We start from the raw sequence: 23,577 nt of genomic DNA, 5'->3' as shown, positions 1-23,577 counted from the left end.
CTCTTCTAGGGGCAATGATATTCACCAGCAAACAATAGATGTGCAGAGCTGAGGTCCACACTGGGCCAAATGTCTTTCAAAATAGCTTCCCTTTCCCCTATTTTCTAGTGCAAGATGTATTTATGACCCCAGAGGTTTGCAAAAGAGAGGTTGATGATTTCCTGGGGTAAAGAGAAAAAAATTGCAGCACCCAGTGGTGGTGGTGGTGGGGTCAATGTACCTGAAACCACATTCCCCACTAGCTTGGACCATTTGTGTCATCTGCCTGGAGGTGTCAGAACAGTTTGAGAAACCCTTTGCCCTGGTCCTCCCTGAGCAACGCTTTCAGTCCCTCCTGGGCTGGGAGTGGTGGGGGGGTTGGCACAGGGACAGAGCCAGAGTCTCAGTATCCTTCCAACTGGCCAATTGCTGGGCAGATGCCTGGACTCTGCTCATCAGGTATATTTCACAGTCCCTTAGTCCTGGACACTTTCCAAATGGAAAGACTACAGAGTGGGAAGGATGGGAAGGCTACAGGTTTCCTACCATGGGGCCAATCTGATTTCCAAATGTGGGCTTAGCTTTCAAGTCATTTTGTTGTGTATCTATTTATTAATTCATTAATCCAAGTGCATTCATTTTGACTCTGATTCTCTTTTGTACAGAATTCTCAAGAATTCCTCACAAAGAAAACATTTTATAAAGGATATTAGCAATCAACTAAATTGCTAATATAAAAAGATAATAGCAATCAACCTTCAGGGGGAATTCTAGAAATTAGAGCACTAACTCCTTTTGTCCTAAGAGAAAATGCTTTCCAGGGAGGAGCAAGGAAGACCAGGGAAGACAGGGGATGTGGGAATGAGAGAAGGATACAAGGTGCTGGGGGAAAAAGAGAGGGAAGGGGAAAGGTGGAAGTAAGCAGGGCAGAGGTTCAGAGGCGAAGGAGAAGTATGAAGACTTGAAGAAAAAGAGTACGAAGTGAAGAGTCCAACAAACAGATGCCTTCTGGTTTTCCTCCTCTTGGGCTGTGATAATTTTATTGTGTCCAAAATATTTAACTCTCCAGTTAGAACTGCTTAGAATTTTATAAACACATCCTAGGTTAGCATCTCTATCCTCTGCCCCTTCCCACCCTCCGTTACCCTCTGCAGCCATAAAGGCCCACCCACATGGCCTTGCTTTCTATTGCCTCGGGAACCAATGTCAGCCTAAAGTCCCCTCTGGTTTCCTTTCTTGACCAGGCACTGCCCTCTAGAGCACCTTGCTCCCGCCTGGGCTCACTCTTTGCTGTTGTCCCTTGAGGCAACTGCCTCTTGAGGCCATTTGGTTTCTGTATCCAAGAAGCCCTTCCCGAACCATGCCACCTCCTTTACCAGGCCCTGCTGCTCTGAATAATGGCAGAAACTCAACTGACAAAGGCTACATCTACATTTCCAATAGTACCTGGGAAATGCAATACATCCTAGGATGGTTAAATTCCGGGGGCAATTGATCTTGATGTAAATCCTACTCAGAGAAGAGGTGACTGGGAACGTACCAGTGGGTTTCAACACAGACGCATTTGACTGGGTCATTCATGTGTGCGTGAACTCTGCCCCTATGGAACCAAAAGGGTGTTATGAGTTGATCTATGTACACAAATACATCCAGAAATATCTACCTCTCGACACTGTATTTCTGTTTAGGGGTGTTGCTTTCAAGATGACATAGAGGGCAAGGAGTGTGGGCTTGCTGTTGGAGATGGCATTGCCAGGAAATGGCAAGTCCAGAGAGAAACAGATTGGAAGGGACTAGACTGTAGAGTATGCATTTCCTATGACAAACCTTCCTGTCACGTTCCCTAAGGCAGCAAGCCTCTATGATCTGTACACTCTTATTAAATAATCTCATTAAATAGGAGCACAAAATATACACATTTACAGTTATTAAATAAGCCAAAGGATTCCTCTTCTATCTACAGCCACATTCAGAGACGGCCATGCCTTCGTATTTAAACTTGTAGGTGACGACACCTTTGTCTAAGTAGAGGATGGAGATGGGCTCCAGCTTGGTGGGCACGCAGCAGGCTTTGGAAGCCTTCTGGGAATTCTTGAGGTGGACCAAGGCCTGGATAATCGCATGCTTCGTGGGGGTGAGATGTTCTGCCAGGGGGTAGTTGCAAACACCACGGCATTCATAGGCTTCGTAGCCGGGTGGGGCGATGATCCAAGAGTCCCAGCCAATCTCCTTGAAGTCGATGTAGAGCGGGGTCCTCTTGCAGTAGTTGCCCTTTGCATTCCTTCTGATACGGGCTGTGGAGTCATAGATGATGTTTGACCTCATCTGTAGCAAAGCCTCTTCCCCAGGTCCACTGGAATAACCACCCAGACCCAGGTTGTCCAGTTCTGGAAATTGCTCATGGGCGATCATTTCACTCAGTTCCTCCTTCCGCTCCTTCTCACTGCTTTGATCATCGGAAAACACAACAAGCAAAGGGACATGCTTATTCCGGGCACTGATGTCTATTTCCAGTTGTCCCCTGCCAGCGTCCTCCATTCCCTGCCTGCTCTCGATGTGCACCTCCAGCTGGTGGGTGGATGACCCTGACTTTTGCCAACGCCTGATGGCATCGGTGACATCAAAAGTCTCCCACTCACTGTTGGTTCCATAGATCTCCCCTGACACCAAGACCAGCAGGCTTCTTTCACCCTCATGGTCCCCTTGGCTCTCGAGTACTTCAAAAATGGTAATCTTCCGGTCCACGCCTTCATACATCAGGCGATCTCTTTGCACCAGGGTGTACAACCTGAGTTCAGCCATGGTGACCTCTTCATGGTGAGGGATGGACACATTGAAGAGGAGAGGGTATTTTCGGAGCCCATTAAAACTGACAGGTTGGGAATACAGATCTGAAAAAAAAAAAAAAAGACAGACTTGCAGGACGTCGCCAAGTAAAACAGATGCTGATTTATAAAAACAGATGCGGTAAGAGGCCCTGTCCATTCAGGAAGCTTGCAGAGAATGAGGGAAGATCCATGAAAACAAACACAGTGTTAGCATTCTCTAAGAAAAAATACTGAAGGTCAAGTGTCCAACACCAGACTGAGTTAAGCTGCCAAGACTAAAATGGAAAATGGCCACTTAATGACTAAGAGAAAATGTACCCAGCCTTGCTTGAGTATCTTATCAGCCACTGAATAATAGAACTGGGAGGGACCATGGAGATTGTGCATCTGAGCCCCTGATTTTTCTAACCAGTGAGGAGCTATCACATGAGACGTGTGGTGGTGGTTCTGTTCTTGAAGTTCGAGGATGAGGATGTCATGGCTTTTCATGTTTGTACTTGCCATGGAATGTACTTGCCACATAGTCAGAGTGTTCCTGAAAAACATCCACTGAGACCCGGGGTTGGTAAACCTAGCTACAACAGCAGGCCTGCCACCTGTTTTGGGAAATAAAATGTCACTAGAAAGCAGCTTCACCCATTTGTTTCTGTATTGTGTTTGTGGCTACCCTTGCGCTATGATGGGAGCGTTAAATGGTCTCAACAGAGATCACGACCCACAAAACCTAAAACATTTACGATCTGCCTGCCCTCTTACAGAAAAAGTTTGCTGACCCTTGCTCTAGACACCAAAGCCTGGCAAGGTCAACAAGAGAGCCATAAAACTAAGGGAGTTTAAGGGAGTTTGAACCTGGGGTGGTGGTCCTCCATAAGGAAGAATGGGGGTGGGGAAATGAACCTTGGGGATAGACTGACTGCTTTAGTTGTATATCCTTAGCACCTGGTATGGAAGTACTGCCTGTAGGAATCACTCAGAATGTTTATGAAATAAAATTTTAAAGGTCCTTTAGTTTTAGAAGCATGCCTCCAAATATTAGGTTGACTTCCTCTCTGAGAATTTTTCGGAGTCCCAAGCTCCCATACACTTGCCCAGGTAACACCTGCTTACAAGGAATCCCTGAAGACATTTGTCATCAATCAAAAGGTTCCATGACACCACAGATGTTAAGGACCACCACTTGAGGGCTTCCCCCATCATCTTTGGCAGCATTTCCCCAACTGTATACCCAATTCTTGATTTCAGTGGGGTTGCTGTTCCAGATTGTACTCTTTAATATTTTTCTTTAACTTGATCTGATTATTTGAATGCTTGCTTCCTCTTTTAGACTTGTCCTAGGTAACAGTATTCACGAAATGAGGGGTTGGGGTGAGAGTTACGTCAATTTTTTTTAATCCACATTAACAAAAATATGTAATGATTTCACACGATTGACAGTTTCCTCTGGGTACCACTTAAAATCATCTCATATGCTGTCAATGGGGAACAATGGTCAATGGAATGAATTTGAACTCCCTAGCATGGCTCTCAAAACTAGCTCTAACCAGGTCTTCACCTCCTGATCCCATTCATCCTCTACAGCATGGAACATTGCAATTGATCAATTAATATTTGTTGAAAGATTAAACAAATCTTTTAAGCAAAGATTAAACAAAGTCTCCTTTAGAGTAGACTGATACATTTACCACTTCACCAAAACACTTGTCTGCTTTAGTGTATATTGTACCTTTGGATCTGTTCTTCTGACCCTTGGAAAGCTCTATCCCCTCATCTCCATCTATCCAGCTGTGACCACTCCCTGTGGGACCTTCCTTCCTCACCTCCCTACCTGGATGTTCACTCCCACCTGGGTAATTTGATTATTTACTCTCTATATCTCTCCTGTGACTTCGCCATTTATGTCCCTGTTTTTCAGTTGTCTTTATGAGTGGAAATCTTTCCAACTAGATTGTCATCATAATGATAGATACTACAGTTTAAACTCCCCTCCACACCTCTAATCTACCACGATGCTTTAAACAGAGGTAGCACCTTAAAAATATTGATTCAGTGATGATTCTGGGCATCAGACCAAATTAGTTTATAGGAATGACATTTGTCCTTATTACATCAAGTAATTGGGTGGTTGTCCCCTCTTATAGGAATGGAGGAAACCTGACACCCCTTGGACAGGACATGTGAGAAGACCAAAAATAGGGGAGTAGACTAGTTGTTCCATTAACTAGAACAATGCAGAGTAAAAGCTCGCTGTCGTGGGAGGAAGGGATTGCTAAGGAGCACAAGGAAACTTTTGGTGGTGATGAATATGCTCACTCTTGATTGTGATGATGGCTCCAATGGATGCTTACATTGGTCAAAACCTATCAAAACCTATCAACTTCTACACTTTAAATATGTGAAGTTCATTGAATGTCAATTATACTTCAATAAAGCTGATAAAAAAAGTAAATTCAGTGTTCATGTGCAAATACAATACTAGATGGAGGCATTACATTTCAGGTTAAGGAACTAATATTTGTTGAGCAAATGCCATGTGCCAGGTGCTTTGCAAATTGTTTTATTTAGCTCTTACAATGAGCCTATAATGCATACATTGCTACTGTGTTCATGCTATTCTGGAAGAAATCAAGCCTCAATGCAGAGAACTGATTTCCCCAAGATGACAAGGTGAAATCAAAGCAGTGGTAGGAAATGAAGTAGCATATTTTTCACCTTGGAAGCAGCGCTCCTTTTCCTCTGATTAGTTAGATTTGGAGGAGGTTTTGTTCCGTGTTGCTGTCTCTTAGGGAGCTGCACTGAGTCAACGCAAAGAATCAAAGAGAGACAATGTCAGCCAGCAGGATGCATGACCTCGGGCTGTGCATTTTCACCCATGGATTCTGGCAGAGGTGCGGGCAGCTGGCTTGTCCCCTAAGAAGTTTGCCCTGTCCTCACTGATCATGAGAAATAAGAAGCTCTGAAAACTCCTCTTCCTGACCTGGACCATCCAAATCCTCCATAGGAGAAATGAGAACGGAAAAGCTCCTATTTTCCCCTGGGGATGTGAACATCTTCCCATCCACACCCTGATTCAGCCACCCAGGGCTCAGCATCCAAAACATCCCAGGGAGAAGGCTGTTGATTTTCAATTCAGACTGACTCCAAAAGGAATCGGTAACTTCAGCTGGTCATTTCCATTATGTTACTAAATGTTCCTAAGTAATATTTCCAATATGTTCCTGAATATTTAACATTTTGGCAGCCACCTGAATTTTAAAGGCAGATAGTTATCCCCAGGACTGGCTAATGCCTGTTTAACATTTCCTCCAATACCTAGAATTTAAGGAATTCATTAATGATCGCTAGCGAGTGTTCAACACTTCATAGTAAATTCAGTGTTTTCTTACTCATAACCTCTTTGAAATCACTCAACTCTGTTATGTAGGAATATTATCCCTAATTTACAGATGAAGAAATAGAGGTTCAGGGAAATTAAGCTAATTATCCACATTGACAAAGTCAGGCCTGTCTCAAAAATCCAAATCCTGTACTGTTGTTTTGCCACTGCCTTTTTTGCTTTCAAGAACATTTGGCCAACATCTACTCAAACCCCCTTTTGCACCTGGTTAATGACTATAAAAGCATAATTGGTAACTGTGAAGAATTGCTTTCTTTGGACCCACCACCCATATTGGAATCGAGTATTTGATATTAGCCACAAAAATCTTGACTACTTGCATCCTATTAAACAAAGAATTACCTTGCTAGATCCTTAGATTTAGGACTTCATAAGGATCTAGGGAGGGGAAGAAAACACATTTTTCCCACTGATATCTAAGCTTGTGCTTTGCTTTTTGTAAGGACACACAATAAGCCGGATCATTAATTGGGCCTTGCACACTTCCCGGAAACTATACACAGGGCTTCAAGGATATACACGTCACATCAAAGAAACAGAACTTTAGGAAGAATCTCGAAAACATACGTTTCCATTCTGTTTGAACACTTCTTACATCAGGTCCCAGAATGGAAACTCACCCAAAGGTTGAGGGAAACACAAACGGCCACTTTCTGTATTTTGTCTACTTTCATCATTTTCAGAAGCTGACAAATACTGTGGTCAATTAAAAGCCAAATGGAACTGAGGCCTATCTGGGAAAAGGGCAGAAGTATGGTGGTAGACTAACATTAACATCTTTTATGACCTGCCGTCCAAATTGAAAAATTTTAAAGGCCCAATGATGAGGTCAAAATGGCAGACACCCTACAACTCTGGATAAAAAGATATTCTTTAATCCCTTTTAATGCCATTTGGAAAATGAAGACGTTACAGAACACACTGTACATTGTTTCTGTGTGTCTGTGTCCACACACACCCCTCTACAGACGTTTTCACTTTTATCTGTATCCCTCCCTTGCATGGTCCATTTACCTAGTGCTTCTGAAAACGCAAAGCCAGATTTCATCAGTAAAACGTCAACCTACCTTCATTCTTGAAACTCCTAATGATGTTGGCAGAGGGCATGGAGGTCCGATCTGTGGCAAATTTGTTGTAGAGTTCCAGCATGTACTCGGGGGGGTCGACCTTGGCTGAGTCCTGCATCGGGATGTCAGACAGGTTCAATGTCTTGAGAAACTCGTTCTTCATGCTCTGGAGCAGGCTGTTGAAGTCGACACCATCTTGCTCTGAGAAGACATCGTCAAAGAGTGGCATATCTTCTTCCAGAGGCGACTGCTCCAGGCTCATGATGGGGCTGCCAGAAACCCAGGCAGCCACCAGGCAGGAGAGCGCGCACAGCTGTAGGGCCAGGAAACCCATAGCTCTGCTCGAGCCCCAAGGCCAGCCCAGGAAGGTTTAGCGCTCCTGGGCTCTAAGTGGCAGTTTTATCTTGCAGAGCATAAATGTCTCCTGTCACTGGAGACAAGTTTGGAAACTTCCCTTCTCTCTCCCTCCCCCCGCCACTCTTCCCACACACACCCCCCAACACCAAAAGTCAGGTTGCAGTAATTGGATAACAAAATCCCCCATAGGGGCCTAGCCTTTCTTATCTCCCTAGTGTAAACTTGTGCACCAGATTTTGTTTCTATCTTGCAATCCTTTTTTCTTTTAATGAGCATTTTGTAAACATTTCCACATTCTGACACTGGCTGAGAGATAGGACAGTTTTCTTCTTGCAAAGGCTCTGCTTCTCCTCCTTTGAATCCACTTCCTTTTGGCAGAAGCACCTACATTTTGCTTTTACATGGTTCAGTGTCACACATGCAGATAATAGATATTAAGAATCAACATAATGCACATGGGTGGCGATACGGTTTAATGCAAGTGAGGGCCCTTTCATCCTCACATAAATCTCTCCGAAGAAAGACCAAATCTCCAGCGTTTTCAAGTTAAGTTAATAGATACAAATGAACTTACAGAAATCTTTAGCCGCTGACATTATTAGAAAGAAGAGAGTAAAAACTTTGTCATCAATAGCCTTTTTTGTACAGACTTGATCAGGCTAAAATGGCTTTTGAAAAATAGGGCAAGTGCTTCATTATTACAGCAGCTAAGATTTATTAGGTGCTTTCCTACGAACAGGCAATGTGCTAAGTACTTTGTATATATCGCCAAATGTGCTTCCTATAATGACACTATTATTATCCCCATGGCATATATGGGTCACTAAGTTTCAATACGTTGCCAGAGGTCACAAAGTGACAAAGTGATGGAGCCAGGATTTGAATCCAGGCAGTCTGACACTTATGAAACAAGAAAACAATCAGACCTTTGCTTTTTTTAGGGCTGTACTTGCGGCATATGGAAGTTCCCAGGCTAAGGGTCGAATCAGAGCTGCAGCTGCCGGCCTACAGCACAGTCACAGCAATGAGGGATCCAAGGCTTGTCTGTGAGCTACACTGCAGCTTGTTGGCTACACCAGATCCTTAACCAACTGAGCAAGGCCAGGGATCGAACCTGCATCCTCATGGATACTAGGTGGGTTCATAAGCTGCGGAGCCACAATGGGAACTCCCAACAATCAGACCTTTTAACCAGTGTTCCCTGGGCTATAGCTCCAGCCCAGCCCTTTGCCCGGGCACCCACAGTCAGGAGAAGACAGGCAACAGCGTGCGGCTGGATGTGGACCTCAGGTCCTTCACTGGAATGACGAATTATTAAGATCACCAAAATCTCTGCTAAAGCCATCTTTATGGTTAAATCAAATTCATCACATGGCTTCAGTGAAAGCTTGGCAAACAACATATTAGGCGGGTGAAAAAGGCCAAAAGCTTTGATCTGAAAAACAGTGGTGGAATTGTGTGTCTGGTGCAGGGAAAGACACACCAAGGTCATCTCACTTTTCAACCCTCATTAGTGGCTGTAGCCTCAGAGTGTGTCAGGATGGTCCTGTGGACAACTTCGGGGGCTGTTTTTCCTGCTGAGGCTCTGGGCCTGGTGTCTCCCTGACTTGTTCAGTGCATATGCCCTTGTGCTGTGCTCAGAGGGCTGTGAACTATATATTTGGTGCACCTGAATATTCTTTTAGTTTCTGAGTTAATTTTTCCTACATTTACCCCAATAGGATAACTACAGTAACTCCATTTTCCTTTTTTGTCTTCTATACTCCCTAAGGTTTATAGTCATCTTCTGATTCTTCCTTCTCCTAAAATGCACATTTTTTACAGCAATTTTTTGAACTACCAGAAATAGGGCTGTATTTTCTTACAATTTTGTTGGAGTATAGTTGACTTACAGTGGTGTCTTATTTTCAGGTGTATGACAAATGGAATCAGCTTTATATATATAATATTTTATTTTATTCTGATTTTGGTTATTTTTTCATTTTTTTTCTCATATAGGTTATTACAGAATATTAAGTAGATTTCTCTGTGCTTTACAGCAGGCCCTTGACAGTTATCTATTCTATATTTTGGGGGAAGGAAATCCCTCCACAAAATCGTTCATTTACTTAATCGTTGTTGATTTGAGTCAGTGCTCTATTTCAGGGAAAGCTTCTGTTCCTTTGTTAAAAAGATGATTGCAGAGTTCCCTTGTGGCACAGCAGGTTAAGGATGCAGTGTTGTCACTGTAGTGACTCAGGTCTCTGCTTTGACTCAGGTTCGATCCCTGGCCCAGGGAACTTCCACATGCTGAAGGCGCAGCCAAAAAAAGAAAGAAAAGAAAAAAGAAAATTGTAGGCTGAAAACAGCTTATACCCTGAACAGGTCTACAAGCGAGCGAGTCCAGGGCCATAACCCATCCTATGGGCTTTACCGTGAGGTTCCTGACAGTGTAATAGCAGGGCCCTTGTGTCATGCCCTGCATCAAAACAAGCACCCATTTATCTTCACAAACACACACACCGATGTCAATGCACACTCCAAATCTCTGAATGGCAGGCATGTGCGTGTAACTGCCACAGGACAGCTGAATAAGTGACGGTACTTATAACCCATGTGCACTGGTTTCAGAGGTCAGGCAGAGAGTCGGGCATCCTGCCTTTCGGAGTTCTGGTTCTGTACATTCTCAGGGGTGAGATGAGCAATTGAGATTTCACTTACTCAGTGCTAGAGTAGCAATGGAGTTAAATATTCAGACCAGTGACCCGATCCCAAATGTTTATCTTTTGGGCTGACTTAAAGATAGAATAGGAAAATGTCTGTAACCACATCTCAATGCCTATGACTCCTTGAAATGCAAGGTCCTTAAATTTCTCACCTGTGCTGGGTGGACAAGGCAGGAGATTGGACTTCAGGCATGAAGGAAGGGGACACAACTTCCTCACTCTTGGGGCCGGGGAGTCCTTTACATTTTAGCTGCAGGGTTTCTTTATCCCCAGGATTTTCTCTAGCTTTTCCTGATGACTTTCCTCTGATTCTGAAAAGTCCACATATCTCCCCCATTCCTTCTCCAGCTTGATTTTTGTAGACATAGTGTATTCTATGACTTTGCAGGAATGATAATAAAAATGTTTGGCAAAACCTGTTACAGGTCCTGACCAATCTAAAGAGATACTAGGTGTATCCAAAGCAGGATCCCAGGGTCCCTTTGCTTCGCTGCTTAAGCTCTGGATCCTGAGGATGGTGGGGTGAGATGCTGGAGGAAGGGTTTGGGCAGCAGCTATTTACCAGTCCTTATGGGCATACCCTGAGATTTTTGCAGGACATAATTACTTACTATGTACTAGGTATATATGTACTACATATAGCATATATATAGTATATACATAGTATGTACACATATACATATATGTATATTTAATATGTGTATATACACACATGCACACATATGTATGTGTGTGTATATATACAGTATGTATATATGTACTATGTATAGCGTGTATATATACAGTATGTATATATGTACTATGTATAGCATGTGTATATATATGTATACTTTATATATACACATATACCCACACATTTGGTATATATATAGTTATATACCCACATATAGAGTATATATATATATAATATATACATAGTATATACTCACACATACATGTGTGTGTATATATGTACACTATGTGTATATGTACTGTGTATAGTATATATATATATATAAAATATATATACCCACACAAAGTATACACCCACACATACAGTATATATATAGTATATACATAGTGTATACACACACATATACATACGTACATGCATATATACACACACTATATACTATACATACACACTGTATAGTATATATATGCTATATATATATATACACACAGTACACAGTATACACACACACTATATACACAGTATACACACACTACTTATATATGTACTGTGTATAGTACTGTACCATGTATAATAGGTGAATCTAAGTTCTGCTAAGACGTCCTCAGCTAGAGTTCTGCAAGCTAATGCTGTTAGAATTTACAAACTCAACATGAGGATGGGTAACTTGCTCTGATTATTTCCTTGCCTGCTACTAAATTAACTCTCTGGCTGCCCTCTCATTCTCCAGTTCAAGTCTTTCCCAGAGTAGGCAGACCTAGAGGACCATCTGGGGGTGCCTTCGTCCCAAGGGTGGATCAGAGAGCTCCTCTGCTTCTCCTCGGATATGGTCCGCCCAACACCTCCCTCTAGGATTAGAAGTTGCCTTGACAGTGGCATTTCTCATGAACTCCATCTTCCAGTCTACACTCTCAGTAAGAGAGGAGTTCCCTTGCCTCTCCTGACCCCTCAGCACTTAGGTTGCTGCTTATCCGAGGTTAATGCATGTGCTGACACACACTTCTTAGGTCCTGACACACAGAAGTCATCTCCTCATCTCAACTCCTCTGATGTATATGATTTAAATAATCCCTTAGCTTCCAAATTCAATAACCTTCCACATGATCCTCTCACTGTCCAAGAAGACCTATCATGCAAATCATCATCAGTAATTGTTAGCAATTTAAAAAATTCTGGCCTTTGTAGTTGTCTTTCATTCCACAAGATTTCTCTGTGTACCAACTACAAGCCGGCTCTTGTTCAAAAACGAAACCCAGAGGAGCCAGACCTGAGTTTTTAAAATTTCTATTTGCTGGCTTGGAATGTGTGTCCAAGAAAAACTCAGAGTGCTTAAATAACATTTATTCTTCGTAGCACACTGCCAGTCTCAGAAATACTTGGGGACCATCTGGGCCACATTACTTCCTGCCTGGATTGTCATCCATTCAAACAGGCTACTAGCTGCTTCTGCCCTCACCTCCTAACAGTCTGTTCTCACCATGGCAGCCAGATCCTCAGATGACATCAACTCATCACTACTGTCTTCACTCAGAGAAAAAGACAAAGTCTTACAAAGTCTTCATGACCCTTCATTGTCTCTCTGATGTCACTGCCACTTGCTAAGTCTACTCCAGCCCCAAAGGCCTCCTTGCTATGCTTTTTTAAAAAAAATTTATTGAGTAGACTTTATTTACAATGTTGGGTTGCCTCCTTGCTATTCTTTAAACATCTCATGCATGCTCCCATCTTAGGACCTTTTTTTTTTTGTCTTTTTTTTATTGGGCTGCACCCATGGCATATGGACGTTCCCAGGCTAGGGGTTGAATCAGAGCTGTTGCTGCCAGTCTACACCACAGCCACAGCAATGCAAGATCCTAACCGCATCTATGACTTACACCACTGAGCAAGGCCAGGGATTGAACCTGCGTCCTCCTGGATACTAGTCAGATTAGTTTCCGATGAACCACGACAGGAACTCCCTTAGGATCTTTGCTTCAGCTGTTCCCTCCACCTGAAACGATCTTCCCCTGATTATCCACATGGCCACTCTCTCACTCCATTCAAGACTTTTCTCAGAAGTAACTTCCTAAAATAAAAAAATAAAAAGGAGTTCCCTTTGTGGCTCAGAGGATTAAGAACCCAACTAGTATCCATGAAGATGGGGGTTTGATCCCTGGCCTCACTCAGTATCCTGCATTGTCACTGCAGTGGCTTGGGTCGCTGTTGTGGTACAGTTTTTATCCCTGACCCAAGAACTTCCACATACCATGGGTGCAGCACCCCCCCCAAAAAAAATACTTAGGATACCCTTAGAGAATTAGAGGGAAGAGTTTTCTCACCAAATACCAAGACCTATTAAAAATCAGTAATAATCAAGGCAGTGTTGTGTGTTTCTAAGACTATATCAATAAAATGAAAAAGAGTTGGGGGAAAGCTGCACACAAAATTGAAAAATTGACATATAATAGCTGGCATCACAAATACATGGGGAAAAGATAGATGATTTGATAAAAGGTGCCAGGATCATTTATTGGAAGTATTGATTGCTTTATTCTTTTTTTTTTCTTCTTTCTTTTTCTTTTTTGTGGTTTTAGGGTCCTACCCATGCCATATGGAAGTTCCCAGGCTAGGGGTGGAGTCGGAGCTGTAGCCACTCGGCTTACGCCACAGCCACAGCAAGGCCAGATCACAGCCTCATCTGCAATCTACATCACAGCTCACGGAAATGCTGGATCCTTAACCCACCAAGTGAGGCCAGGGGTTGAACCCAAGTCCTCATGGATACCAGTCGGGTTGGTTACCACTGAGCCTCGATGAGAACTCCTGCTTTTTTCTTGATGCAAAAATCATATCCAGATAAATGAAGGGCTTTATATGACAGAGCAATTTTGAACATTTGTCTTGGTGATATAGAAACCCTCGGCAGCAAAAAGTCTTGGGAGGAGGGCTCCTTTCATCCTAAGAATGAATGCCTCCCATGCTATCTTCAACCATAGAAGATAACAAAGAGATAATAACTATCCTATCCCCCTTTGCTCAAAGAGAAAGAGAGAGAAGGACTGTGGGTTTTTTTTTTAAGTATGTAAAATGATATTATCTATAAAATTCCAGCTTAGCAAAATGGTATCATTAGCTTAAAAAAAACTCACCAGGTGTTCCCTGGAACAGAGAGTTACCAATTACATTTTAAATTGTTTGTTACACTGACTTTCGCACTCCTTTCAGAAACACAATTATTCACCAAGTGAGACAAGCTTTCCATATTATAGAAGATTCCACAATGTGTATCTTTTTTAAATTAAAAAAAATTTTATTAAAGTATAGCTGATTTGCAATGTTGTGTCAATTTCTACTGTACAACAAAGTGGCCCAGTCAAACATACATACATTCCCTTTCTCATATTATCTTCCATCATGGTCTATCCCAGGAGACTGGATGTAGTTCTCTGGGCTCTACAGTAGCACCTCATTGCTTATCTATTCTAAATGTAATAGTTTGCATCACGTAACCCCAAACATGTACCTTAACTTGCATTTGCATGGTTCTTTGAGGCTAACAAAATCTTTTTTGGGGCATGAACTTCTTAAGGAGTAAATGCTGAAAAGGAAAATGCCCACTGACCTAGGATGTCCTGGGAGCGGCCGAGACTGTCCGTCAGCATGCTCTCAGGATCACTAGAGGTGTTTGACAGCTGCACTAAGCAACCATACAGAGTGCGAGGACAAAGCAGCAAACCCAGCCAGGGCGCCCTGCCACCACCCTGAGATAAGTCAAGCCCTTTAACACCAGAGGCTGCTAAGGTTTTATTCCACACTCTCAGCAAGATAAGCTGCCGTTGGCACCTCACGAGACACTCAGATCTGGACGGCAGCTCAGAGGAAAAAAACGAAGATCCTCAAATATGTGCAATTATTTCATGAAGAAAATGAGTCGATTTCAAGTTGCTTTAACTCCCGCTCTGTGAGGAGCCAAGGAAGAGCCGGTCTCCCGGATATGCATTGGGGGGAGGGGGGGAATAGCCTCAGGAACCTAAGTCCCTCTCAGTTTCAACCATTTTGCACTTTTTATCTGAGCCTCACTCTGAAAGGTAGAATTTGTTTCCCCCGTTTTACAGATAAAGCTGAAGTTTGAAGGGCTAAGTGAATTGCCCTGAGTTCATGCACTGGGGGAACTTGGGAGTTCACCCTCTTGGGAGTTCCTGTTGTGGCTCAGTGGTTACAAACCTGACTAAGTATCCATGAGGACTCAGGTTCGATCCCTGGCCTTGCTCAGTGGGTTAAGGATCCCACTTGCAGTGAGCTGCTGTGTGGGTTGCAGACACGGCTGGGATCTGGCATTGCTGTGGCTGTGGTGTAGGTGGGCAGCTGCAGCTCTGATTAGACCCCTAGCCTGGGAACTTCCATATGTGGGAGGTGTGGCCCTAAAAAGCAACAAACAAACAAAAAACAGAAAACAAATTTACCCTCTTGCACTCTTCCCTCTGATTTGTCTAAATAGCTGACAGTTCATAAAGCTGGACTCTAAGAAGGGGGATAGGGTATGATAGAGCATAGCTCTCTTTTAAAAATTTTTATTAAAGTATAGTTGATTTATAGTATTGTGTCAATTCCTGTGGTACAACATAGTGACCCAGTCATACATATATATTCTTTTTCTCATATTATCACCCACCATGGTCTATCCCAAGAGACTGGATATAGTTCCCTGGGCTGTGTAGTAAGACCTCATTGCTTATCCCCTCTAAATGTAATGGCTTGCATCCACCAAGTCCAGGTCTCTCCTACTTCCTCCCCCTCCCCTTTTTATTCCGCTTTGCTTTATTGCTCTTCACAGACACTGCATTTTTTATAGGTTTGTAGCAACCCTGCCCAGAGCAAGTCTATTGGCACCATTTTTCCAACAACATTTGATCACTTCAGGGCTCTGTATCGCATATTGGTAATTCTCACAACATTTCAAACTTCTTCAGTGATCACATTTGTTATGGTGATGTTACTATTGCAAAAAGCTGCAAGCTCAGGTGATGGTTAACATTTTCTAGAAATAAAGTATCTTCATATCTATTATGCACATTGTTTTAGGCATAATGCTATTGCACACTTAATAGACTACCGTATAGTGTAAGCATAATTGTCACATGCACCGAGAAGCTAAAAACTTCATGTGACTTGCTTTATTGTGATATTTGCTTTCTTGTGGTGGTCTGGAAGCAAACCTGCAATATCTCCAAGGAGTGCCAGTATAAAAACTTTTTTTTTTTTGTCTTTTTAAGGGCCACACCCAAGGCATATGGAGGTTCCCAGGCTAGGGGTCCAATCAGAGCCACAGCCGCTGCCTACGCCACAGCCACAGCAATGCCAGATCCAAGCCATATCTGCGAACTACCCCACAGCTCACAGCAACGCTGGATCCTTAACTCTCTGAGTGAGGCCAGGGATTGAACCTGGGTCCTCATGGATGCTAGTCAGATTCATTTCCACTGAGCCACGACAGGAATGCCGGTATAAAACCTTGACTGTATGATTATACACATAATTCAAGCACAGAGTGGTGGACTAGGCTGTACTCTGACTACTCAGTGGTTTCCCTAAAGCCTGTATGAATCCTCCATGCATGTATTTTTAGATTTCCTAAGATGATTCCGATTTCAAATATTCTGTCCTTATTCTCAGAAGGACGGGCAAAAAACATGAGTCTCCTTTCTTTCTTTCTTTAAGAAAATATGGTGACCTAATTTGTAGAATTCGGTGTTCATACATATTGAAGGAAAAACACACATCCTTCCTCTGAGTGATCACTACCAGGATCTTCCCTAGAGCACTCCAAGGTCAAGGCAAACCACTCATGATATTATTGAACCAGGAAAGTGACTATTACAAGATGATGAATACCTAGTGGTGAGGAGAATGTGGTTTTATTAGAACGATCCATCTCAGCCAAATCAGTCTCTGAATGTCAGTGTCACAGTCCGAGACAGTATAACCATCTGGAATGTGACAGAGTAACCCCTTGCTCCCCAGTTCATGTTTCACTGAGGCAAATCCTATTAATCGTTGACTCCCCAAGTTGGAAGGAACGTAAGAGGTCAGTCTGGCTGGCCTCAGACACTCTGCAGAAAGAGAGAAGGAAGGAGAGAGAAATAGCTGAGACCTGCCTTATCAGTGGGCAGCCACTTTTCTGACGACTTTCACTTGACAAGTTCAGAAGGTTGCATGCCAGAAGGGCTTCTTGGAGAAGGTCTTCCGTATCAGAGCGATAGCCTAAGTGTCTTGTGACAGAACTGTTGCTGAGCATCCTACATTTCTTTGTGAAATCAGAGTCTGCATGTGACCCATCTTCATTAAATTCCATGCAGAGAACAAAGAGAAAAAGAAACTTGAAGCCATGTAGGATCGTTAGGTAATGTTGGAATAGCAGATCCATTTACAGTCAAACTTCTGGTTTCTAAAAAGAAAGAGATGGTCACTTTTGCCTTAAAAGGCTTAGTTAACCCCCCAAGAAAATCGCTTTTTCTTTCTTCCCTTCAATGGAAAAAGGTCAGGTTACAGAGTCAAATTCCAATCTAATCATATGATGTCAGAAGACAGTAATTTAGCTCAGGCAATCCCTACCAAGCAGTGTGAATCTATGACTGGAAGATGACTAAGTGAATTTTAGATAAGCACCTTCAATTAGGCTTGTTCTGATGTAGAAGTCCAGGGGACCAAAGCCATTTATATGATCCTTCACATACCCTCCACAATTGGTATGAGTGAATTATCTGTCAAAAGTTTTGTGTTTAGGACTCATTGATTAATAACCTCTAGGGGATTTTGAGCAGTTGGATTGAAAACAGCACCTAAAAGAAATTCTAGTGAAGGAGAACATCAGAATTACTTAAACAGCCATTCCAACAGCTAAATGGAGTGTGGAGAGCTGAAGAAGAGAAACAGGTAGGACTTCGTTTAGGGAAATTTCTCCAGTCTTATCACGTAGCAATCATTGACTGAGCTAAGATGACACCCCCAAGTGAGTTCTGCAATAAAGCCAAATGACCGTATTTGTGATAAAAAGAATTCCAAAATATGCACACACACCCCGCCCAGCTGTTACTCCAGGCATAAGAACGGTTATCCTCCGTCACATGGTTGATGTACTTGTGAGTTGTATCAGCCTTCCTGAGATAAGGCTAGAATGCCTGTCTTCTTGGACAAGTTGAGGGCAGAGGTTGTATTCCATTCATTTATCCCTGGAACCTTGTGTGAAGCTTGGCGCATAGTACATGCTCAATAAATCAACAAACCAAGGAACATACTTCTGACACAACATCATCACATATTTATCTGCTTTGGGTGTTCTATAGAACTGTAGAGAGAATTAAGCCTAAAGCTATTCAAGGGAATTTGCAATTAAATCATGGATACTAACCTTCCTAAATATTTCAATCTTCCTCATAACTGCTGCATCGAATCCCTCAAGGCACTTACATATTTTACAATTCAACTTCTGTCTCACACCACAAGTGCCAACTCCCTCTTTGGGGTAGCCTCTAAAAATATTGAGGCACTTTTTTTTTTGGACTGTTTTTCTATGGATTAAGTGTTTTGGAAGTAGCAGCCAGGGCCTGATTCATGAGAATCCTTCCTACTTGTGGCTGATGAAACAAGAAGACTGGACCTCCTCTAATTAGGAGGGCACACCCTCCCAACCCACCAATCTCTTCAGTAAGCCTTCAGGATAAGGGTCTCTGGACTCTTTTTCTTATTGTCTTTCTCTAGGGTTGTTTTTCTTCTCAAACAATTGAAGTGTGGTCCTCAGGGAAAAAGGGAATTGCTGCTGCCCCTGGGTTCAAAGCTTTGATTCTGCATAAAGCTGGAGAAAACATGGTCCTCTGACTGGTCCAGTCCAGCTCATCAGAAGATTGTATTAGGTTTCCGGCAAAATCCTCACAAATACAATGATTTTGCCTGGAGCATCCCTGCCGCATGAATGTTGGTCCCTGGAACTTGTGGTGGCGATATCAGGCAGCTCTCAGAGGAGTCAGGAATCTTGAGCCCCAGCCAGAGCCAACTTATCATGGCTAATAATTCATCATTCACCACCACCTCTAGAACAAATGTTTATCAAGCACCTACACTGTGTAATGCACAGTGGCACAAGACTGGCAGTGGTTACAGGCATAACAATGATAATCAAATTTGCCATTTATTCAGGTCCCACTCTGTGGCAGACGCTGGGCTCCAAGCCTTGTTGTCAATATCTGATCCAATCCTCCCCCAAACTCTATTACCTAGAGTCATAGAATCATAGAGTCAGAATCTCCTCCTTACAGGTGAGGAAGCTTGTCCAAGAACAAGGAAGAGGAAGATCCGAGATTGGCACTTGCTCTGTTCAATTCCAAAGCCCAATCATTCACTTAAACATGGCTCTCCATGTCCAAGAGGAGATGATTTGATGGACTGAGGTGGGTGTCAGAGAGTACACAGCTGGGAGGAGGAGGACAAGCCATAGAAAGTGGACCACCTCTGTCTATAGTGAAGGAAGAGAGGAAGTGATGGGTGGGGACAGGGGCACATTGGAGGTGGGAGGGAAAGTTGAGGATATCCTCAATTTCCTCTAGGAAATAAGAAGCAAAATCTTCTGGTGAGTCACTACTATAAATAAATGGATCTGGGAGTTCCCGTAGTGGCTTAGCAGTAACAAACCTGACTAGCATCTATGAGGACACGGGTTTGATCCCTGGCCTCGTTCAGTGGGTTAAGGATCCGGTGTTGCCATGAGCTGTGGTGTAGGTTGCAGATGCAGCAGAGGCTCAGACCCTGGATTGCTGTGGCTCTGGCGTAGGCTGTCATTTGCTGCTCCAATTTGACCCCTAGCCTGGGAACTTCCATATGCCACAGGTGTGGGCCTAAAAAAAAGCAAAATATAAAAATAAATAAAATATATGACTGGGTCACTTTGCTGTATAGCAGAAACTGATAGAACATCGTAAATCAATTATAATAAAAATTTTAAAAAATAAAAATAAATAAACAACCAGATCTGTAACAAGGACCTACTGTATAGCACAGGGAATGCTAATCGATACTATGTAATAATCTATATGTGAAAAGAATCTGAAAAGGAATGTATATATGTATATGTATAACTGATTCACTTTGCTGTACACCTGAAACTAGCACAACATTGTAAGTCAACTATATTCCAACAAAAATTTTTAAAAAATCATCTGGTGAGTAAAATGAGTACAAGGATGGGGCAGGGATGATGATGGTGATGGTGGTGATGATGATGATGGTGGTGGTGGTGATGGTGGTGATGGTGATGATGATGGTGGTGATAGTGATGATGATGGTGGTGATGATGATGATGATGGTGATGATGATGATGATAGTGATGATGGTGATGATGATGGTGATGATGGTGGTGGTGATGATGATGGTGATGATGGTGATGGTGATGATGGTGCTGTGTGCTTGTGCTGTGTGATGATGATGGTGGTGCTGGTGCTGATGTGGTGGTGTGTGATGCTGCTGGTGGTGCTGATGCTGCTCTTGATGATGCTTCTGCTATGCTGGTGGTGATGATGGTGATGGTGATGGTGCTGATGGTGCTAGTGGTGATGCATGATGTGTGATGGTGATGGTGATGTGATGATGCTGTGGTGTGCTGGTGGTGGTGCTCTGCTGGTGATGATGCTGGTGCCCGTGATGGTGGAGCTGCTGGTGGTGCTCTGCTGCTGCTGTGGTGCTGCTGCTGCTGGTTCTGCTGCTGCTGCTGTGATGCATGTGATGCTGGTTGTGCTGCTGGTGCTGGTGCTGCTGCTGGTGGTGCTCGTGCTGCTGCTGGTGGTGCTGCTGCTGCTGCTGGTGCTGCATGCTGCTGCTCGTGCTGCTGGTGCTGCCTGGTGGTGCTGCTGTGCTGCTGCTGCTGCTTCTCGTGCTGCTGATGGTGGTGATCGTGCTGACTGGTGATGGTGCTGCATGATGATCGCAGCCCACTCGTGAGTTCACTGTGCTCGCAATGCACTAATTTATTTAAACCAGTGATCCCTTTTCATCCTCACAATTCCATGAGATGGGCACTATTTTGCTTTCCCAGAAACTGAGGCTCAAAAAAGTGAAACAGTAATCCCATTGCAGGATCTATACTAAGTATTAAAACTGGGATTTTAATCCGGAAAGTCTGACTCCAGACTCCAATCTTCAGAGGAGAAAGTGAGAATACTACTTGGAACATGTAAAAAGATGACCCTTAACACTCTTTTCATTTAAAAGAGAAACATTGAAAAATCAGTGATCTGAGAGGTGGTTAGCTGGGAAATTTCTAACTTAGCAGGCTAGAACAGAAAGTGGGACAGCAAGGTCAACATACTAATGAGGCAGTTAGAGGTGCTGAGAGTAGAATTTAAGAGAGGAATTAAATGTAGGACTTTTAGAGCATATATATATATATATCCCAACATTCATGTCAGAAAAGCCTATAATTTCCCTCCCTAAAATTCAGTTAAATATAGCATAAATGTTAAGCAATTCCTATGGAATCTCACCCAGTCTATAAGGTAGGACTAGAGCCATTTCCACTTTTAATAAAGTCAACTCTACTTGAATTTCAGGAACATTGAAGTAATTCTGTAAACTTCATGAGTAAAGTAACTCAGCCCTCAGAACCACAGGCATGATGGCAAATCAGCTCTGAAATAGTCCATAAGCTGAGTGTTCAGTAAAGGAAATAGATGAATGGTCTGTAGCACAGGAGCAGTCCCATCACCACGTGACAGGTCCTCAATGGAAAGAGCCAGTGGGTTCAGCAGTGAACCCACAGTTCAGCAGCTGTGCAGGAGGCTGCCAAGGAACAGGGGGAGAGGGTCTTGGGGAAATAGGGGGCTTTCCAGGCCGAAGATAAAGATTGGCTCCTGCTTTATGTCCTTTGCTACTTGTTATCCTTCACTTGGTACAGAGCCAATGGGAAGTTAACTTCATTAAACTTAATTAATGAAAGAAGTTCTTTCATTTCTGAATTGTTGTTGATGAAAATGCCAGGTTCCAGTGTCACTCATTCAAGTGTTGTATTTTGTTTTTCTTTTTGGGGCCACACCTGTGGCATATAGAAGTTCCTGGCTAGGGGAAGAATCAGAGCCGCACCTGCAGGCTTACGCCACAGACACGGCAGCATCAGATCTGAGCCGCATCTGCAACCTATGCCACAGCTTTCAGCAATGCCCAGTCCTTAACCCACTGAGAGAGACCAGGGGATTTAACCCACATCCTCATGGGCACTATGTTGGGTTTTTAACCCACTGAGCCACAAGGGGAACTCCCAAGTGTTTTATCAAATGAACAAATGTCTCAAGTAATTTAGCAAAATTCTTTAACAGGATCTTCACTTTTTCTTTTCTTTTTTTTTTAACACCAGTATCACCAAAGTTTCTCAGACTCTTCATCCATTCCTCCTCATGTTCCTCAGTTGACTCTTCCCCATCACTCGCAGACAAGCCCATGAGTTCTCTTTCTCTGCACACACAGGGCTCACCTGTTTCCGCGCTCTGGGAAAGGAAACTTCTGCAGGGCCTTTATGCACAAGGCTTTCATCAAGTAGCCAACTTTTTTAATAGCATCTTTAACCTTCATCACCCCAGAACACAGTGGTATTCCCACTTCAGCTATGAGTTTAATCCAAGGTAGATTTCCCTTCTTTTTATTCCTAGGAAAAAAATTTTTACATTTTGAATATTTTATTTTCACTTTTGTGGCTTGAACATATAATTTAAAATGTATTGCCCAGAATACAACGTAGTCTAGCCTCGGACTTCCTGTGTTCAGAGTGTGACCCTGTGGTCAGAAAAACTTGATCCTTGCCCTGATTAGGCAATTTTCTTAACCCCTCAAAGTCTTACTTTTGTCATCGATAGGGCATGGGTAACAGTGTTTTACAAAAGGCTTAGTTCTAATAAGTATTGTGAATGTAGAGATCTATTCATCTCCAGGCTTTGAAACTACTTATTCTCCCTTTTAGATAAAATCTTGTTTTGAAATTTGCTACCTTCTCTGCCTTTTATCATGCCCTCAGTTGTGATTCAAACCCTTTTGAAAAACTACTTAGAAATTTTTCAAAAATGATTAAATGGGTACAGAGTTAATTTATTTAGTAAGAAGTTTTCATTCATTGGATGGCCCATTTCTTTAATGCTGGCTAAGGTAGCCATTAGAATACTCCATGCAAGAGGTCAAACCCTGAACCCCAATTAAGTTTCCATTAGCTGTGTCTGCAAAAGGATAATCAAGTTCATGGAAGCCTGAGGTCTGTGAACCCAGGAGAAATAGAAGGGATCCTCCAGCTCATCCTTTCATGGCAATGAAGAAACCAGAGTCAATAAAGGTAAAGTAAAAAGGAAAGGGTCTGATAAATCCACAGCCTTTATAATACAGGTTCCGGAATAATTTACTTATTACTGCCTGAATAATAAATTTTCTGGAATAATTTATCTGTGTCTTCTCTCCCTGCTTCCTTCTTAAATATATGCTTTGAACGTTTCAGGTTAAATTTTTTTCTTTTTCTTTCTTTCTTTTTTTTTTAGGGCTGCACCCACAGCATATGGAAGATGGAAATTCCCAG

The 23,577-nt window shown here is 42.8% G+C and overlaps 1 protein-coding gene across 1 annotated transcript; it reads right to left on the bottom strand.

Moving 5' to 3' along the window:
* Positions 1 to 985: 985 nt before the first annotated feature.
* Positions 986 to 7,747, bottom strand: BMP10 (bone morphogenetic protein 10). The gene is made up of 2 exons (XM_047781886.1): positions 7,269 to 7,747; positions 986 to 2,870 (listed from the first exon to the last, which is right to left on the bottom strand). Exons 1-2 carry the CDS (start codon positions 7,600 to 7,602, stop codon positions 1,933 to 1,935), a joined length of 1,272 nt encoding a protein of 423 aa, XP_047637842.1. The 5' UTR covers positions 7,603 to 7,747; the 3' UTR covers positions 986 to 1,932.
* Between the last annotated feature and the right edge of the window lie 15,830 nt (positions 7,748 to 23,577).

Source organism: Phacochoerus africanus, chromosome 5, assembly GCF_016906955.1.
Source record: "Phacochoerus africanus isolate WHEZ1 chromosome 5, ROS_Pafr_v1, whole genome shotgun sequence".
Taxonomy (NCBI): domain Eukaryota; kingdom Metazoa; phylum Chordata; class Mammalia; order Artiodactyla; family Suidae; genus Phacochoerus; species Phacochoerus africanus.
This window is presented reverse-complemented; position numbering and strand designations above follow the sequence as displayed.

Bases quoted from the DNA above. Each gene is read 5' to 3' on its own strand.
- BMP10 (XM_047781886.1), bottom strand. From the start codon at position 7,602: ATGGGTTTCCTGGCCCTACAGCTGTGCGCGCTCTCCTGCCTGGTGGCT. The intron at 2,871-7,268 runs GTAGGTTGACGT...TTTTTTTTTCAG, and splicing joins TAGGAGTTTCAAGAATGAAG to ATCTGTATTCCCAACCTGTC.